Source organism: Fundulus heteroclitus, chromosome 5 (assembly GCF_011125445.2).
Source record: "Fundulus heteroclitus isolate FHET01 chromosome 5, MU-UCD_Fhet_4.1, whole genome shotgun sequence".
Lineage (NCBI taxonomy): Eukaryota > Metazoa > Chordata > Actinopteri > Cyprinodontiformes > Fundulidae > Fundulus > Fundulus heteroclitus.
In genome coordinates this window covers 37,258,064-37,278,797 of record NC_046365.1, presented here as the reverse complement: position 1 = coordinate 37,278,797, position 20,734 = coordinate 37,258,064, and the positions used below count along the sequence as shown (strand labels likewise).

General features: G+C 42.2%; 1 protein-coding gene across 3 annotated transcripts in view; it reads left to right on the top strand.

Moving 5' to 3' along the window:
- The window catches only part of arhgap10 (Rho GTPase activating protein 10), a 113,950-nt gene that overhangs the window by 63,791 nt on the left and 29,425 nt on the right, over positions 1–20,734 (top strand). Inside the window, exons 21-23 of one of the 3 annotated variants that reach the window (XM_012862900.3) lie at positions 11,793–11,873; positions 15,772–15,863; positions 17,716–18,635. In XM_012862900.3, coding sequence (XP_012718354.2) covers positions 11,793–11,873; positions 15,772–15,863; positions 17,716–17,804 — 262 coding nt within the window. In that variant the 3' untranslated portion in view covers positions 17,805–18,635. Of the gene's footprint in view, positions 1–3,725; positions 3,937–11,792; positions 11,874–15,771; positions 15,864–17,715; positions 18,636–20,734 lie in introns of those variants that run through there. The other 2 variants (XM_036137535.1, XM_012862901.3) reach the window with 2 other exon arrangements.

Below are 20,734 nucleotides of genomic sequence, written 5' to 3'. Positions count from 1 at the left end.
CCAATGTACGGAGAATGGACGCTGCACCCGCAAGTCGTGGAGCAGATATGGGCGCACTATGGCCGCGCCCAGATAGATCTGTTCGCGTCCAGGTCAAATTGATCTGTTCGCGTCCAGGTCAAATTGAGCCCGTGAGTGGCTCAATTTGACCACTGCTGGGCTCCCTCAGAGTGTAGTTAATACTATCCAAAATGCCAGGGCTCCCTCCACTAGGACTCTATATGGCTCCAAGTGGGGACTGTTTGAGCGGTGGTGTCTTGAACGGGACTACGTTCCTTTTCAGTGTTCTGTACCAGCGATTCTGTCGTTTTTACAGGAACTGATTGATAAAGGAAAAGCCTTTTCCACGGTTAAGGTCTATCTGGCTGCTATAGCGGCGTGCCATTTAGGATTTGGGGACAAAACGGCGAGCCAACACCCTTTGGTGTGCCGGTTTATGAAGGGCGCGCGCAGGCTTCTCCCTGTCTCCAAACCTTTGCTGCCCCCGTGGGATTTGATGGTGGTTCTGGAAGGGCTCAAAGGGCCCCCTTTTGAGCCATTGTTGGGGACCAGTCTTAAACATCTGTCTCTTAAGACAGTGCTGTTACTGGCTCTGGCCTCTGCGAAACGAGTCAGCGACATTCATGCGCTCTCTGTGAACCCCGCATGTACTCGGTTCGACCCGGGGTACACGCGTATGGTTCTGAAACCCAACCCAGCTTTTGTTCCTAAAGTAGTTGGTTCTTGTTCACCGATCGAGCTGGCGGCGTTCTCCGCTTCCCCCGGTGAACAGCGAGCGCACATGTTGTGCCCTGTTCGGGCCGTACGCTCTTATATGGACAGGACACAGAACATCAGGAGGAGTGATCAGCTCTTTGTCTCCTGGGCGGAGCCCCGTAAGGGACAGCCAATCACAAAGCAGCGCCTCGCCCACTGGGTGGTAGAGGCTATAGCTTTGGCGTATGAAAGCAGGGGTCTGCAGCCCCCGGCGGGTTTACGTGCACACTCTACCCGCGGGATGGCCGCGTCCTGGGCTTTATTCAGGGGAGTGTCCGTTCAGGACATTTGTTCGGCAGCGAGTTGGTCCTCGCCTCTGACTTTTGTGCGGTTCTACATGCTTGACGTGTCCAGACCGTGCGTGGCCAGTGCGGTCCTGAAGTCATAACGGAACTTATGGACCTTCCCCATACGGCCGGTTCTTGTTCGATAAGCTGTCTGGCAATACGGGAGCTACCATATCCCATAGCGAGACACCGAGTGAATATTATGAAAAAGAACGTTTGGTTATCTAACATAACCCCAGTTCTTAGAATAATATGAGCGAGGTGTCTCGCCAGACAACCCTTCTTGCTGGGCGGTGAGAAGAGGTTTGCTTGTTGAATTGAAGTGACGTGATCTGCGCACGCTTTAGTAGTCGGGGCTACTGGGCGTGGCGTAAGACGAGCACTTTCACCGGCCAATCAGGATTGGCAGATTGAGATAAATGGTTCTATCAGGGCTGCAGGAGGCTGCATCCCATAGCGAGACACCTCGCTCATATTATTCTAAGAACTGGGGTTATGTTAGATAACCAAACGTTTTAGCTGCACTGTGTGAAACTTTTTTTTTTTTTCTACACAGAGGACTGTCTAAAGCAGGGGTGTCAAGCTCCGGTCCTCGAGGGCCGGTGTCCTGAAACTTTTAGAGGTTTCCCTGGTCCCACACACCTGAATCAAATGGCACAATTAGCTCCTCAGTATGCAGTCAGGTTCTTCAGAGTCCTGAATTACCTGATTATTTGACTCAGGTGTGTCGGACCAGGGACACATCTAAAAGTTGCAGGACACCGGCCCTTGAGGACTGGACTTTGACACCTGTGGTCTAAAGGATAGCTGAGCACGCTGGGCAGGTCACATTAGATAAAGTGGATCCTGCGGCGGCCAGTACAGTCTCAAATTTGCCGTTACTGTCATTGTGAATGTGAAACTAAAAAGATCAAAGAAAACTCAGATTTGTTAATGTACAAATTAAGAATCAAGAATCTTTTATTGTCACCGCATGTCACTCTGATGAATCTTTTTTTGAGTCAGACACTGGCTCAGGATGCACACAACCAATATATACAGGTAGACACAACAGACAGACTTTAAACAATATGATTTACTATGTTGTTGCATGAATTACTCACTCAAAGCTTCTTTGATAATACATTCATGCCTGCGGTAAATTTTGTGCAATATTCTTAAACCTTCATCTAAAGAACTGTGCAATGAAAGGTTCCTGATAAGTTAGTGTGCAAATATGCCCATTCTAACGCAGTAGTGTTATTTTGGTGAGTAATAGACTCAGTCTTCCCAGCAGGGGGCGATAGCCCTCACAGCTTTTGCGATGATTCTGTTTTTTAATCTGTTAGTTTTGGATTTTGTGTTCCTGAAACGTTTGCCTGATGGAAGACTGGCACGGGTGAATATACAGCTTTGAATGCTGTGTCTTATTTTCAAAACAGACTTTTGGAAAAACTAGCTGGTCAAGCGTCCCCACGTATCCATAGATCAGCTAAAAAAAAATGCAATTGTCGTAATCCATTAACTAGTATAGGATCAAATGATTTGAAAATTATCAGAACTATGCACAAACTAAAGTTGGTTAATAACCTGTCCTAATCTGTTGCACTAAATAAAAAAAAATACAGCACTAGTGTCACAGTTCTGCATACATCTCTCCAGCTTTTCCAGTCTGTCCTCAGTCCCTCTTAAGTCCTTGGTTCTTTTTGTTGTTTTCAGGCAAGAACTTGCCATGAATGCTGATGTGAGAGATGAATTATTGGGTTATGCTGCAGATGTTAGACTCTCTGCTGTGTCATGTCTACAGATTCACCTTGAAATTGACTTTCTACCGTTCATAGTCCCTTTTCCCTCTGCTAAAAAAAAGAGAAAGAGAGAAAGAAAGAAAAGTAAACCACCTCCCAACTTGACAGGACAGAGCGATTCCTTTACCCTGTGGCCTCGGTGTGGGGGATGTCTTTGGAATAAACACGCAAGACTTTGTATTTCTTATGTAACCCACTGGTCTTTATTTCTGTGGGTGTATTTTGTGCTTTTCCACATATGTGGCATCACGTCGGAGGACGGAAGGGAGCGACCAGGAGGAGGTCATAAATCTCGGGCCTTATTTGTTTGGAAGACAGGTGGCCGTGCGTCGGCCGTGTAAATCGTATTGACATTGGAGAGATATTCATCTTGTTTACCGTTGGAGCCGCAGCCCCTGTCCCTTTATGAAGACTTGCGCCATATGTCACAGGGTGTCGCCCTGGCTTCGCTCACTCATAAACGCGAGATGGTGAGACCTGTTAGCGCAGCACCTCCATGGCGTCGGACCCAGGGTATCGGCTTCTTTCCTGGCCAAGGCGAGCCGGGACGGCAGTTGCTAGATTACTTCCAGGCAGTTTCCGAAATGTGATCTCCGTAGTCTGCCGTTCCCAGAGGCTCACCTGGGCAAAAATTATTATTTATTTTGGCGCAGTTTTCTGCTAAATCTACTTGGTCATACACATTGATGTCATGATTCATAATATCGTACAGTAACCTTTTCTGTGCTCTGGCATCATTTATCTTGACTGCCATTTGCCTCGTTTCTCCTCTCCTCCTGAAATTCAGCCACAGCTTCTCCCAGTTTCTCTGCTGCACCACGTCCTCACAAGTTGGATACCCTGAAATTTTGTTTTTTTTTTTCTTCTTTTTCCTCTCAACTATCTGTCCTGCCTTTAGCTCTCCAGGCCTTTCACTGGCAGACAGCTGTGGATCATAAGATTGTGGATCTGAGCTGATTTCCTGCCCACCCAAACTGGCAGTAGCCGGGCTGAAGAGCTCGGCTGTAGTTTTGATCCCGCTTTCTGCTAGAAACGGATATGAATCCCACCACTGCCCTTCTTCGTTTACTGTGAAGGCAGTCGGTAGCCCTGCTCATCCTCACGTTAGCTCCATGCCAGGATCAACAAGGCTCTGACTCTTCATGGTGGAAATTTTACAGTAATGAGAAGCAGCAGTTTGCTTGTCTTCAGTTCCTCCTGCTGTCGGCTGTCTATGAATGTGTAAAATAACCCTGATTTATAATTAATAAAATAGAAAGCCTACCTTTGCAGAATTGTTTTTCAATGCAATAATCCCAATAAATGAAATGTTTCTTTTCTATCTACTTTATTAAAGCTGTAAAAAAAAAAAAAATATCCAAAAGGCTTGCATGAGTAAGCCGTTAGTATGTTTTTGTTCTCTCCCAGCCTTACTTGAATTAGATCAAATATTTAAAAAAGAGCAAATTTACTGGAATTAGTTTTATGTTATGGCTAGCTAACGTGACATACACTATATTGTCAAAAGTATTCGCTCACATATCCAAATACAGTATTTTTTTGGACTATAAGTTGCTCCGGAATATAAAACGCATCAGTCAAAAAATGTGCCATAAAGAAGAAAAAAAAGCGTATATAAGTCACACGGGACTTTACACATTTAATTAGACATTTATTTCACATAATCCAAGTTGGTAAACCAACTTATTAAATTACGCAGCTGCATCCACAACCGGCTGAATAACATGGAACATACCTGGGAGGATGAATGGAGTAAATCAGCAGCTCCAACCGGCAAGGTTTTATCCAGCGCATTTCAACGTAACGGGCCGTTATGCTGAAAGTTGTCAAGCTTAGGCTGAAATTAGACCTATTCAGAATTTTTTGAATCGGGCCGAGTCTCAGCTTCATCGTGCGTCCTGCGTCGTCTAGTATACAGGGGATAACGAGGGGCGATTAGCCTCTCACGACCATCTCCCGATCAGGAATCGTACGGTCTGATGAAAATCAAATATGTTTGAAGTTCAGTCGGCCATTGCGAGTGATCGTGAGCGTATCCTGCAGAGCTGTAAGTGTCTACGAGCCGATTACCCCCAACCTCAAACTATGGAGGAGAAAATTTAAAATATCGTACCTGGTTTAAGCTAGCGCTAGCTGTTGTTAGCTTCACTGGCAGCCCAATAACAGGGTTTTGTCGCGGTCTGGGCCCTTTGAGCTTCACCATGCAACACTCGGCTGCATGAATATAGATTAAAACAGGGAAACAACATACAAACATGTGTTCAGTCTTTTTTTTCTATAAGTTAAAGTTTTCAATGAATGTTTAAGTGGTACAGGAGCAGCATATAGTTTTTATAAGCCTAGAGCCCTCTTGTGGCCATAGACGGTAATGTTTACTAGTTGGTTCATGTTGGTCAATACTAATTACCATTTAAATTTGATATATTAGCATACCTCTCAACTTTTGACGACAGTTGAGAGTGAGATTGTGGTCCGACGAGGGGGGGTGGGGGTGCTGTTGGTCGATTGAAGATGGTCCGACGGGGGGGGGGGGGAGCTGTTGGTCGATTCAAGACGGTCACTATTTTAAACGGACTTTGCTTTCATGTTACAGTTTGTAGTAAAACATGACGACTTACCAGAAGTGTTTCACTTTGGATGAGGGAAACTTGTTTGCGCGGCGGCGGTCCTTGCAGCTGTGTTCCCTCTACTACTGGACGTGCGGAAACCATTGTACCGCAAATTGGTTCCGCCATGACGCGAAGTGTCCGTACGCGTGAGTTTCAAGAGTGAGATTTTGATTGTAAGATTGAGATTTTCAAAGTAATGCGTGTGAGCGTGTGCAATTGATGAAATGCGTGTGTCACACGGTCAATGCGTGAGAGTTGAGAGCTATGTATATTAGTCCCACCTGACTGTAAGTTGCAGGATTGGCCAAACTATGAAAAAAAAGTGGGACATTTAGTCCAGAAAATACAGTAATCAAAATCAGGTGTTCCAATCACTTCTGTGGCCACAGGTGTATAAAATCAAGAACTATCTATATAGACTGTTTTTCTACAAACATTAGGAGCTCAGCGAACTCAACAACAAATCCAGTTATATTTATTTGCCCCTAAATATTCCCCAGTCAGCTGTCAGTGGTATTATAACAAAGTGGAAGTGATTAGGAACGACAGCAGCTCAGCCACATAACGGTAGGCCACGCAGACTGATGGTGCGGGGGCATCAGATGCTGAGGGGCACAATCTTCAGAGGTCACTAAGTTTCTGCAGAGTCATTATTAGTATCACTTTAATGTGTCCCATTAAGGAGATTCTCCTTACAGCAAGGTGGGACAAGAAAACGTACACAATGCCCACACACACAATCACATAATAATTTTAGCAACAATAAAATCAGTAAGTATCCATGTACAAGTCTCAATTAAAACAGGCTAAACAACAAATAACCTTTGTCTTAATGATGACCTGGCTAGTAAAAAAGTTTATCCAAATGTGTGTTCTTGATTTAGGATGCCTGAATCTTGTCCCCGATGGTAGTAGCTTGAATTCACTATGGAGTGGGCGATTTGAAGAATGAATTATGTGTTCTGCCTTTTGTAGGACTCTTTTTTTTTTTTTTTTAAGTTTCTTCTACATTAGGTAATGTCACTCCTATACTTTTGCCAGCAATTCTTACAATTTGCTTAATCCTGCAGCTGATAGACTGCCAAACCAGGTGATAAAAGCGCAAGTGAGGACAGATTCAATCAGTCGTAGAAAATGGTCGTCAACTTTTTTACACACTCCAAACGTATTTAATGTACGGAGGAAGTGGAGTCTTTTTTACTTCTTTACTAACCTTATCTGTGTTTTCACTGTCGATCGCGGCAGACCTCCAAACTTCATGTGGCCTCCAGATTAGCTCAAGAACAGAGCGTAGACAGCTTCCATGAATGGGTCTCTAAGGCTGAGCAGCTACATCCAAGCCATGCATCACTAAGTGTGATGCAACGTGTCGGATGCAGTGGTTTAAAGCACGCCACCACTGGACTCTAGAGCAGTGGAGACACTTGCTCTGGTGTGACAAATCGCACTTCTTTATCTGGTAATCTGATGGCCAAGTCTGGGTTTGGAGGTTTCTAGAAGACCCACACTTTTCTTTGTGCTAAGCATAACATTTGGTGTAGGTGGGCTCGTGTGTCAGGGTGTTTTCAGGAGCTGCGCTACAACCAATAGTTCCAATTAAATTAACTCTGAATGTTCCAGCAGACCACGAGAGTTTAGACAGTTCATGCTCCCACATTTTGTGGGAACACTTTGGAGATGGCCTCTTCTTCTTCCTGAGCACTAGAGCACAAATCAAGGTTCATAAAGACCCGGATGAGAAAGTGAAATCATTGATAAACACGTGGAATCGTCAAGTTCTCGATTTATATTCAAGATTTATGAATTTTAAAAGAACTAAATTAGATAAAACAGGTGCCGATGTCAGAAAAACCTCTGGGAGACTGTTTGTGAGGGATAAGTGATTATTTTGGTTAGGCCTGGAAAAAAACCAGGGGACATAGGTGAAAGGTCTGATTTGTTGACTACTGTAGTTATAAATGGTAAATAGAAAATTCTTACTTTGACCTTGCTTGTGTTTTTGATTTTATATCTTGTGTGTTTAATCATGTTTTCGGAATAAATTCTGTTTGTAATCGTTGTAATCATCAAAAAAAACAATCTAAAGCTTGATGCTATTTCTGTTGGAGAAGCAATTTCCTTTGCCTCGGCTTAGCTGTTGTGAAGACAATTTTGGCTGAAATCAATTTACCTGTGATAGATTTGATAAGTTTCCAGGACATTAGAAGGAAACCTGTTTGATTTGTCCTGTTTATTTACTAATTACTCAAATATCTTGTTTTTTACTCTATAATCAGAGGTTTATTTAATCCTCTGCTAGAGATGGTGATGGAAACATGTATGAAGTAAATGTTTGCATATTTATTTTGTGCTTTACTTTTGCTTAGGGTGCTTATAGGGTGTTCAAGCTTCAATTACATCTGTGCTCTAAAAGAATGAACATAGTTATGTAAAAAAAAAACTTTCTCAATTCCAGGGTTGCACATATCAGAAGATCTTTGCTGCTTATATAGGATTTTAAATATAAATGCAACACCCAGATTCGGCTAATCACATACTGTTGGATAAGGTGTTAACAGATTGTCTAGGCGAAAAGGAACCAGCGGCACGACCAGAGGGAGGCAATTGTTGTCGCCCATCAGTCTTGGAAGGGTTATAAGGCCATTTCCAATCAATTTTAAGTCCATTACTCTGTAGTGAACGATGATTCACAAGCAATAACCTTTTCCTCGTAAAGATGCGCAAAAAAGCTGCCTGTGAAGGGCGATGTTAGCATTTCGCTTTAGATCTGCACAAGTCAATAATGCCGGATAGATGGATAGATGGATAGATGGATAAAATAGTCTTACTCTGGTTGTCAGAAATTATTTCTGAGTCCTTTTTCCAGTTTTAAATCCTGCAACTGGCTCGCCGCACAAGCCAATCGTCATCACCCCTCAAAGCTGGCTATAACAGATTGGCACCGATTTATTTATTTATTTATTTTTTTTAACCCCCATTACAGTATCAGTCTTTTCACAAACCACATTAGGGTGACTAAAGAGCACCTTTAACACCTCACCGTAAAGGGTTTGATAAAAAAGGGCTGGTATAGACAGAGGTCAGTGTTCCTGGGAGTGAACTCCCAGCAAAATCACCCCAAGGTTGGAGCCTGCAGCGCTCAGAGGACTTGTGAACAACTGCAAGAGCTCCATGTCAGACTCTGCAGACATTAGCAGATTGAATGTCACAGTTCATGACAGGATAATTAGAAGAAGACGAACAAGTATAGTTTGTTTAGAAGGGTTGCCTGGAGAAATCCTCCTCTATCTGTAAATGTAAGCTGAGAGAACATCTCAGGCTTGCCAAGCTGAATGAACCCTGGGACTTGTAGAACAGGCTCTTTTGGACGGATGTGACCAAAGTAGAGATGTTTTGGATAAAAGCAAACCTGCGGTCCGGTATGGTGGTGGACAGGTGATGCAACAACAGGCTCTGTGCTTCTCACAGTCACTGAGAGAGACAAATTGTTCTTTATATTTAAGTATTCCAGAGTCAAATGTGAGGACATCACAGCAGATACAATTTATTATCTAAGCTAAGGTTTCTGTTTGCTTTTGCTTAACTGTTTTCTTTCAGGTTTTCCCTGTTAGAATCATCTGTCTCCATCTAACCCCATCTTCTGTTTATGGTTAAGGATAGTAAAGTTACAAAGTACAACACAGAGAAGCAGAAAATTAAAAAAAAAAATGTATTGCCTCATGACGTTCTGGACACGGCTTTACCTGAATACATGTTGCTGAACAACGATTTATTCGTTTGGTTTACTGAGCTCATCATTGGCGGTGTTTTTTGTTTTTTTCCTTTTGGAAACTTTCTTAGGGCTGGGCAACGATTAAAATATTTAATCGCGATTAATCGCCCTGATTAATCGCTATTAATCGCGATTAATCGCATTGTATTTACAAACTCCAAGAATGAATTCAAAAGTAGTGTAAAGAGCACTTTTATTTTAATGTTCTGCTGCCATATGAACAAAAGTGTTGTAACATTTGTAGCACTTATCAGTAACACATATTTAGTGTAAAGCTCAACTTAAACATGTAAAACAAAAAATAGCAATAATAATAAATTAAAGCTTATTGCCACTGACAGGGAATTATTTATGGGGAAAAAATCTACCAAAAACAGGCAATTTCTGAGGTAACAGCAGGGAGCAGCATTACCATTTTATGTTTAATACCAAAGTTTAACTTGGCAGTGGTTACAACTAACTTGTTTCTGTCATATTCCATGCTGGAAGAACTTTAAACTGAAATGCTTGCTAACTCGATATGCTTGCGTTTATTTGAAGTTGACACGCGGTTTTTTGTTGTTGTGCATATAGTGAATGGCAGGGAAAAACAGGCAAAGACACATGGATACTTTGAAACGAGAAGCGACTTCACCACCGGCGTCGATGCAGACCCCCCCCGCTCCGCACAAAACTTGTTCCGGCCGCCAACTCACCGCCTCGCCTAAGCGGGAAACACCGCCTTCCACATGTCAGCTGTGTTTTTTTCCGGCCAGCACCTTTCTTCTTCTTTGAATCCGAGGCTTGGCTGACAGCGAGGTTATTGGCGCATTATCGCCACCTACTGTTCTGATTCAAACCCCTACACCGCAGCAACAGACCTTCACAATATAAAAGCATGTGAGCAACATGCGTTAATGCGCGTTAAAGAAAATATCGCCGTTAATAGTCTGAGTTAACGCGAAATTAACGCGTTAACTTGCCCAGCCCTAAACTTTCTAAAAACGTTCCTGCATTGAGACCAATGCCACTAGCTATTCTTGCTTTTATACGGGCTGTTATAAAATGTTGCATTTAATTCATTAGAAAAGAAAAAAATGGAGAACTCCGCGTTTAGACATTAAAAAAAAAACTAACTTTAACTTGTTTATCTCAAGGTATCTGATCAATTGTTTATTCTGCTTTTATTCGTGAACTTGTCTGCTGCCATGTCCCGGCACGGTCTAGATGAAGCTCTGCTAAAAGTCTGGTCCTAGACCCCCCCCCCCCCCCCCCCCCCCCCCCCCCCCTCCGGTATTAACTGCATGTAATTCAGTTCTTCTGCAGGTGGGTGAAGTGTTAGTGCTCCTCTCCTCCTTCTGGCTGTGACCCAGGGAGACGGTGATTGTGCTCGGGCCCAGGTTAATGAGTGGATTTGCTGCACTGCAGCGCACTGTCCCCCCATGCTGATGTGGAGCAGCTGAGCACCACAGCACTTCCACACTGCTGCAGAGCCATAAATCACCCACAGTCAGGCCTGGACTGAACTGAACAGCTACCACTGGGGATGGACAAGCGCACTGAGAGAGAGGCAGCGGAGGAAGCAATGCAAAGCGGGGGATGAAAGTGCGAGCGCCGTACTGTGTGTTCACCTTCACAAAATACCCTTTAACGTGCTTTCTCTCTCTCTCTCTCTGTGTTTCAAAGCCATCTCTCTCACCTCCATCACTGCCAACGTAACCACTATTCACAACATCCTCCCCACCTCAAGCCCCTCCCCAGCTGCTCCCCCTAATTGCCTTTATTAGCGTCTCTATGGGAGCGGCAACTAGAAGCAATTTGCTCATTATGTGCTGTATTAGCGCTGGCCCCGGGGCCGGCATGGAGCACAGAGGGAAGCCTGGCTGCACTCTCCCTTTAACAGGACCCCTGCCTCCACCCTTTAAAGCGGCTGCAGACCTGTCGGCCCTGACAACAACCAGTTGTCAGGCGTAGCTACTACTGCTGAAGCTTTGCTGAGAGGGATTTATTATTATTTTTTTTACTTTCACACGTTATGGTCTTGCAGACACTGAATGAAACAATGAAATAAAATGGATTCAACAAAAATGATGATTTCCTGTGTGATTCCTGTTCCACGCTTAGTTAGAATGCACTGAATGCAGTCATGCTGATGGGTTGTAAAAGCAAGAATCATCATCTTTCCTATCACAAAATAAAGAATGCATAAAAAAGAAAAACTGTGCTGGAGGCATCTTTAAAATTATGTGTGTGTGTTGGATTAATATGTGCAGGTTCTGAGCGATTATCCAAATAATCAAATGGCTCTTTTAATGGACTGAGAAAAGTGGGTTATGAAGTTTCATAAACGCTGGTAGTCCTTTTTCTGGAAAACATGCAGCCTGGCACATAATGAGTATTTAGTGTTTTATCTACTACACAAAAAGACCAAGTTTCTGCTCATCCTTTCACGCATTTCTGATCTGCAATAATATCGTAGTAAACGTCTCCGACTCCTCTCTGCTTTATTGCTGGAAAGGAAGAATAATCTTCTGTAACTTAGTTTTGAAAACACGTTATTCTAAGTCCCTGTGAACAACACCCTCTCTGTTGTGATCAATTGCAGATCTGCTCAAGCGCCCGTTTCCTCTGGAGCTGCAGGTGAGAGTCAACCAGCTGCATCTGACAAAGAAAAGCAGGGGCAAAGGTAATGCAGTGTTTTGTTCCTGTTTGTCCTGCTTCTGTTGCCTTTTCTGATTTTTTTGTCATATTCATTACCCTCATTTAAACAGCCGCCTTCATCTTTCAAGGTCAGCACCATAGATACAGACTCAAATGCACTGTTAGAAATAATTAAGAAAAGCTTTTTAATCAGAGTATAATATCAGGTCAGTAAAACCTCTGGAGTATCGATCGGGTCAGATCGGTAGTTCATCAGTGTCGGCTGTTTTGGTCTTAATGAAATTAAAAACGGGTGAACCAAAGCGGCAGAAATGAGACGACCCTTAGAGACAGAAATGGTTCTGTAGGTGGAGGCCACAGACGTTCTTTCCCTCCTGCTTTTCAGTAGTTCTGCATTTAACCGGGGTCAGAGTCACTCCTGGTACCGTTAGGCGATACCTGGACCCTACAGAGGTTTCACAGACAGTCCAGTTCTACCAGGATGGTACTTAAATACGTGCCATTGCCTTAAGGTTTACTGTGTCTCCTAGCAGCGTCTCTAGAGCCTGCAGGAGATTCCAGGAAACAGGCGGCTTCTCTAGGTGAGAGCCGGACAGGACCTTCAGAGGTCCGAAACCCATCAGCAGGACTGGTATCTGCTCCTTTGTGCAAGAAGACCCAGGATGAGTACTGTCAGAGCTCGACAAAGTGACCTCCTGCGGGCCACTGCCGTGAATGTCTCTGACGTTAGACCCGGACTTTATGAGGGCGGTCTGAGGACCCGATGTCCTTTAGTGGGCCAGAGAATGGCAGGATAGGCAGGTTGACTCTGAGCTCTGGGACAGACGTGAAGGGGTTTGGAGAAGCTGTGGTGAACGTTATGCTGCCTGCAGCGTTGTGGTGGATCAGTGTCCATGTGGATCCATGGAGGGACACAGAGCTGTACAGGTTAAATGATGGCACTGCCATTAGGTATCTGGATGAAATCCTTAGACCCGACGTCAGACCCTTCGCTGGTGCGGTGGGCTCCTCCTGGTGAATAACAATGCCTGGCCTAATATGACGAGAGTATGCAGGCGTTCCTTAAGGATGAAAGAATTGATACCAGTGACTGGCCTTCATGCTCCCCTGACCTAAACCCAACAGAACATCTCAGGGGCATCATGTTTAGGTCCATCTGATGCCACCAGGTTGCACTTCAGACTGTCTCAGTGATGCCCTGGTCAGGATCTGGGAGGAAATACTGAGGCACCATCCGTCCTCTCATAAGAAGCCCCGACGGTGTCAGGGATGCATTGAAACACATGGAGGCCACACTGAGGATCATTCAGAGCTGCTGCAGTGATGTTTTTTCAGCAAACTGGACCAGCCTGCTTCTTCGGTTTAACCCCCCCGGGGGGTTGATAATTTTCTTTTCTTAATGTTGTGGGATCCTTTTGTTCCTAACTCTTCACCCGTTCCACATCAGTATGGATGTCCTGCATGGTTTTTCTTCCAATCTAAACCTGATGAGTTCTCAACCTTTCATTTTTGAGCAGTGTATATAAATATTCGTTGCCTTGGAAAAAGCATTTACCCTCTTTAGAGTTTTCTGTTTGTTTCAGACCGTCAAATAAATTTATGTTATGTTTAGGGTCGTGCCAAAGGATCCCAATCAGCATTTAGTAAAGACGTTGACTAGGTCACTCAAAAATCTTCATTTTGGATTTTTGAGCCTTTTAGAGGTGAACTTTGAACTATGCTTTGGTCCTGCTGGATAATCAAAGTGTGCTTGGGTTTAAGCCCATGGGTGTATATTCTCATTCATGGTTGTACCTCCAACATTAGATTCTGAAGCAAGAGAGCAGCCTCAGATCATCAGGCTACAACCACCATGTTCAACTGTCAGGATGTTTTTGTCATTTTCCTGAAACGTTGTTGGTTTTGACCCCAGTTGTAACAGGACCTGCACCTTCCAGAAAGTTCCTCTTCTGTCTCTTCAGTCCAGAGAATATTTTCAAAAAGTCATTGAGGCTGTCTTTTCTTTTTGCAAATTTGAGACCTCCTGGATGAATCTTACTTAGAGTAATTTTGGTAGATCTGTGACTCCTGTGAAGGTCCACCACAGTACCAGGTTTTCTATCTTTGGGGATATTGATTCTTGTTGTGTTTTTCTGGAGCCCCAAAGACAGAATAATGGCTTTGTAGCCATTTATCAGCCGTTCTCAAATTTCTTTCATGGTGCATTACTTTCTTAGATATTTTATCCTACTTTATGTGGCTTGTAGTGAAAATGAACCAAATAAATCTGGCTGATCGTAGTTAGATATTAATTTAATTTAAGGGGCAATTTTCAAACAGTTTTTCCCTTTAATAAATTTAATACTCACTGCAATTGTATTTATTGTATTGTATTTATACAGATCATATTTGTCTAAAATGAAAAATTGTTTAACAATCTGAAACATGTAAGCGAGACGAGGGAGGGGGGGGGGCAAAATAAGAAAAAATATTTGAGGGTGCAAGAATATTTCACAGCACTGCATGAATAATCTTGACCCTGTGTGAAATGGAGTACATCCACAAAAAGAAAAAAAATTAACGTGCACTGTTTGAAATGATTTCTTTCAAATTAGTTAAAGGTGTTTGCTCTACAATCAATCCACCTTCATTTAATAACTGTTTGAATAAATCCTTAAAAGCCCCAAATGTATATAATGTTCATAGAGATGAGTTTTCTAACCCAAACTATTTGTTCACAGTTTGGTATTTAAATATTTTCCTACAGTGCCTCATCTTTTAATTTCCCCTTTGAGATATTTCATGTGCTGCGTGCGTTTGCAGGAACTGGAGCAAACGCATTACCTCCTCTCCTCCTGACACAAATAGCATCTGATTAAAGATGACAGAAGGTGCATCTCTGTGAATGACGACTCGGCCTGCTTTAGGGGGAAAAAAAAAAAAATCTAAATCACTTTCAATGCCATCAAACTCTGCAGAGGACCATGCAAAGAGCTCCATCCGGTCCATTAAGGTTATTTTCATGTAAATACAAGCCCTCGTTTCTGCAAATGCTGCTCTATGTTCTTAGAGAAATCTCCATATGAGGGCTCTGCTGAACATTGTCGTATTGACAACTCTGTGGCCAAAAACTTTTTTTTTTCTCCAGTTTTTGTGCCTCCTTTCTCCTTTTTCTCATCCTACTTTTTTTTTTTTTTTTTTTTGCTGCTCGGTGCAAAGAACATGAAATATTTATCAGGGCATCTTGTGTTGAAGCCAAGATTCAACATAATAATGTTGCCCCCTTTCGAAAATACTAGGTTACCATGTCGTGAAAAACGGTCTTTCCGCAGGGACAGATTTTATGTGATGTCAGGGGAAAGAGCATAAAGACTTTTTTTTTTTTTTTTTTTTTTTTTGTCAAAAACTGCAGAGCGATAAATATGGGTTCTTTGATGGCTGCCTCCTATATCAAACTGATTTAAAATTCACTTTCCAAACTCACAAATGTGAGTTTAAAAGCTTAAGCACCGTCGAGGGAGATGTCTGTCTGACGTTTTATTTGTGTGCATGTAAACCCACTTTAGAATCCTGCCGACGGTTTTTTAATTATCTCCCTTGATGGTTGCCGGCGGTGTGTCCTGATGTGTTCCTGCTGTACCCAGACCTGCAGCAGGCACGTCTCACTGGGCGTGCGTGCACCAGCGTGTGCGCGTCCTGCAGGTGCGCTCCCACTTCCCTCCCCGGTCTGTTTGGGCTACAGATAGGGCAAAAAAAAAAAACGAGAGCGTCGTACCCCAGCATTTCTGCCGGTGCTCTTTGCTTATATATATATTCCAGGAAGGGACCGTTTTCGCTGTTTCAGGCCCGGGCGTGGATGAACAGCCAGACCCTGTGCCCAGATTGAACCGTACGGTAATCCTCCCCAAAGCCCCGCCAGCTCATTGATTGCCTTCATTTTTCAGTGTCACCGGCAGGAAAGCCAAGGCGGTGTACCCGTGTGAGGCCGAGCACGAGTCCGAGCTCTCTTTCCAGATCGGAGCAATATTCAGCAACGGTAAGTGTTATCTCGAACTCCAGTCGCTCGCTCAGGTACCTGCTCTGGCATATTGGATTTGGGGAGGGAGGAGCGACTGGCTGTCCAATCTGATCTGAACGTGAAGGCAGAGATGAGGGAAGGTAGAACAGTCACATGTTGGGTAGGAGACGCAGATTAGCTCTCGAGGTCCAGCGCTCAATTAGCTTTAATTGCTTCTATAGAAGAATTTTTTATTTTATTTTTTTTCCATTTACTAGACACGGATTTTTATAACCAGCTGTGTTGTTTGCAGAGAAGCAGATCAGGATTTCTTTGAGTTTCAGCAACCCAGTTCGCTTAATTATTGTACGGCCTGGGATCGTAATGCTGAAGCTAATTATTTCCTGCTTTGATACACAAAGATGTTCATGTTTTTGGTTTTAAAAAAAAAAGATTAAAGGACTGCACAGGGAGACGCTTTAATTTAATAAAAACAAATGCTTGTTAATCGTCGGGAATCTGTTTTGGGTTAATTAACGGCGCCTTGCAACAGTATTCCCATTATGTCGCATTACAACCACAAACTTCACATTTTATTGATAGACTGATATAAATCACTGTATGATTTTGTAATAAAGGGGAAGTTATCCATGGTTTGCCAAATTAGTTTCTACTGAAAACATGAAAAAGGGTCATTTGTTTTTGTTTTCCTCCTCATTTACTCCAAAAATCAAATAAAATCCGGTGAAACTAATTGCCTCAGGAAGTCACCTAAGTAGTAAACAGAGTCCAGCTGTGTGTTTAATCTCAGAATAAAGCCTACTGTTCTATGAAGCCATCAGAGGAGCGCGTTTGTGTTCTGTGGAGGCTACCAGTTCCTGGTTTGATCCCCGCAGACTGCCACTATGGTCCCTGAGCAAGACCCTTAGACCCAGATTGTCCCCCAGGCGCTCTGAGCTACCCACTGCTTCCTAAGGGTTAAATGCAGAAGATGATTGCAATTGTACATTATAATGAAAATGACAAAAACTAATTTTTTTCTTTCAAAGCCTAGATCTTAATGTTAAAGATAAGTAAGAAATATACTGTAAATTTAGCCAAAATCATTCTCATTTGTCACCTGGGATGGAAGTAACATTCCCTATAAATAATCAGTCCTCCCCATCAGCGATGTTTTAGTCACGTTTTTCTCCTTTCAAGTCCAGAACTACTTTGGTTCAGTATGTAGTCCGTGTTTACTTCCTGGTTCTTGAGCCAGGGAGTTCCCAGGGTTCCCAAAACAGAGTGCAGCATAACTTTCTCCTCAACAAGTTGTTTTTTTGTTTCATCTAATTTACAAAGCAAGGCTGCCTAAGAACAAATTATAAAAGTCTGTTTACCCTTCATATAAACAGTTTACAGATGCATTTATAGTTAAAATACATTTCCTTGCAGAGTTATGGCCTCTTTTTAGTGAAAACATTGGTCAAATGCAGCATCCCAAATAAAAGATGGTGCGTAAAACACAACTACAAAGTGCACCGTTAATCTGTGTTTATTTAAAGAGAAATCAGTTGGATAGTTTTCCACAACAGCCAAGATACTGACTACTCATAACTTCTCTTCTTGAGGCAACCCCATTCCCAATAATCTAAATTAAGACAAAAAAAAATCTGAATCCAAACAACCTTTTTTAACAATAACGATGTTATTATATGATGTTAAAATAATCTAATGGCAGTTATCCTGAAAATAAACAAATAAACAAGAACAGAAGCAACTTTAGTGGACGTGTGCAGTTTAAATTTGATCAAAGTCGCTGTTTGCTCTTTATTTCTGGTCACTCTCTAACACGCCGAGGCCTTTTTGTCTGGTGTCTGACCCTCTCACCCCTCTCTGCCCTCTCCCACAGTGACCCCGTCGAGAGAGCCAGGCTGGCTGGAGGGGGAGCTGGGAGGAAAGCGGGGCCTCATCCCCGAAAACTACGTGGAGATGCTTTAATGGAAATATTTATAGACACTTTTATCACGCTCACCAAGGATTCACAGCAGAGCCTATTTCCAAGTAATAATATCAGATTTTTTTTTATTTTTTTTGTGGTTGTTTTTTTTTTTTACAGGTAAGCCGTCCCAGATTCAAATATAGACAATTTGACTGCCAAGTAGATTTGACGGTGCGTTTAAAGTGTTCTGCTGTACATTACATGCTGCAGCCCTTTAGTGACCAAGTAAATGTGCAGCAGCGCCGGAGTATGGGTGTCTGCCTGAGCTCACTCTCCTCTGCCCTGTTATACATGGTATCCATGAGCTCAAAGTCAAAGGGAGATCCTCAGAAACTCCAGTACTCAACCCGCTTTAGCTTTAAACCCTCTCCACCATCAAATGCAGACCTTTTTTTTTTTTTTTTGTTATTAGATTGGAAATACCTGAGTGCCTTAATCACAGAAACTCAGAGTTGTGTGCATCTGTTTACGGTTCTGTCTGAGACCAGTTGGAGTGGGGCTGCTTTCGCCTATAAAATGTTTTATTTGTGCCCGGCATTAGAAATACCTAGTTATTAAAATGAGGCACATCGCCGCTATAATTTAATTTAATTGGCACATTTATTGCATGATATTTGAATTTTCGAACACACCTCGTTCTCTTGTTGTTGTCTGTGCACTTAGAAACGGTGAATTTTTTCGTGTTGCCTGATGATCTTTCACGTTAAACAGCAGCGTCAGTCAGTCAGGGTCATCGGAGACCGCAAAGCCAAGTGTCCTTATTTTCAAACGGCCGCTTCCTTTTCTACGTTTGTTCTTAACGTTGCTCCAGTTCTGAGCAGAAAAAAAAAGATACACTCCAACAAAGCTCAATTTTAAAGTACCTCAAAAAAAAAACGACATTTTAAGCTTGTGCTGTGTTCATGTTAGAGATATAAAAAGTTACAACAAAGGACATCCATTGTGTTCTGTGATGGACTGGTTTTACCTTTTTCTTTAGACTGGTTTATAGCGTGCATCGATGCAACATTACATTTAATCTCCCAGCTCTTGTGCTAAACACTGTATTTTTTTTCTCTGAGCTTTGGTTTCGCACGTTGTTTTCAGCTCTGGTTGCAGTAATTTAAAATGATTCTTGGCATTCTTGAAGGCCTTTCACTTTTCTTATTTTTTTTTTTTCAACTTTGTTGCATCCTGTTGATCAATGTTAAAAAAAAGTTGTTGTTTTCTTTTCCCTTGTTCGCTGTACAATAATTTTTAAATGTTTTTTTTCCCCTATCTATTAAAAATAATTGTACGGACAATATATCTTGTATTTGTTTTTTTTTTAATTATTGAACCACAAAAATCCCCAGCTGTTGTGATTTTTACATTTTATACATATCCCCACTTTTTGAAATGCTAAATCACATAAACGAATAAATAACATTTATTCGTTTAAACAGTAAATAGTTTTCTTTATTTATATATATATATATATATATATATATATATATATATATATATATATATATATATATAGAATGAAGTTAAGAATGCAGTAAGAAGTTGTCATGATGGCTCATCCATTGCGTCGAGTGAGAGGACACATTTTCCCACAGAGCCCAGGGATAAAGTGAATGGCAGGTGGCTGATTTACAGCTACATTGAGCCAGACATGAAGTGAAATGTAGGTCTTACTCTTTAATGACCTGCACTGATCCAAAACGCCTAAAAGCCACTTCTGAAATTTTATCTCCGTAAAAAGGATTAAAGTTAGATGAGAAATCACTAATGCTCTCCTCAACCATTCAATAAAACAAGAGCTTCATGCATGCCAATTTCTTGGCTACATGTTTGGTAATTAAGACAGCAAATGACCTTTGACCTTACGTAATTACCTGAAGACGGCGATTACGTAAGGTCCTCCTCTGTTCAGTCATGTAATCGCGCGCGTGCTTTTTGAACCTAAGGGATTAGATGCTGTGGTGTGACTCCACCGGCTACCTGAAGGAACTGCGGCCATGATGATAATGTAATGAAATGAGGCAGGGCTAATGAGATGGGAAAAGTATTCCTCCACCACCCCACGGGGCCCTTCATCATCTTCCCTCTGCCAGGATGTTGCTGAATCATAAAGACGTCCACCCTGCCTGCCTCTCGCTTTGCTTCGGACTGAAAGCATGCCACGTCTTCGTCTGCCCTCATTTCTCCCGTTTCCTCTGCCTACCTTCCTGTCTTTCTCTCTATAGCATTTATGCTCCTCTTTTTCTTTTCGCCCCTAAACTAGCTCTCCTCGCTGCTTTACCTCTCCGCTGCTCTTGTAGGCACGTTAACATGAAATTTGTTCATTCAGTTCTCCTTGTGAGTTCAGGAAAGGATTGCTTGTGGTACTTCAGACAAATCAGCTTCACGTTTTAAGCCTTTGATGTAAAACCACTTGAGGCTGGGAAATCTATTCCGATTTTTCTAACCTTCACTTGCTCCACATTTCCTACCCAGTTTTCATGTCAAAGCTTTATAGTTTTTTCAGCCTCAAACTTCCAAAGTTTTCTAATGATACTGTTGACCCCTTTTTTAGAGGGCAAATGCAAAACATTATGAAGTGAAAGATGATCAGGGTTTAAATATGTAACCTGTAAAAACGACAGAATTGATGGACAATGAAAGGACGTGTGGAAAAACTATAAATCACTATGCAGAAGAAAAGAAACAGTTGAATAACAAATAGATGAAAGAGTAAAATAATTGATAATATGAATGGATAGATGTACAACATTTAATGGATTAAACCAGGGGGGTCCAAACTTTTTGCCATGGGGGCCAATGATCTCAGAAAGTACACAGGAGCCACAAAATGTAACCTTTTTTTAATCTACAATAAACTAAACAAACAAAATACTTGAATGAAACAAGCAAATTAGTCTGATTTCTGTAGAAAAGGAATTTGTAGATCAATTCAGATTTGAAA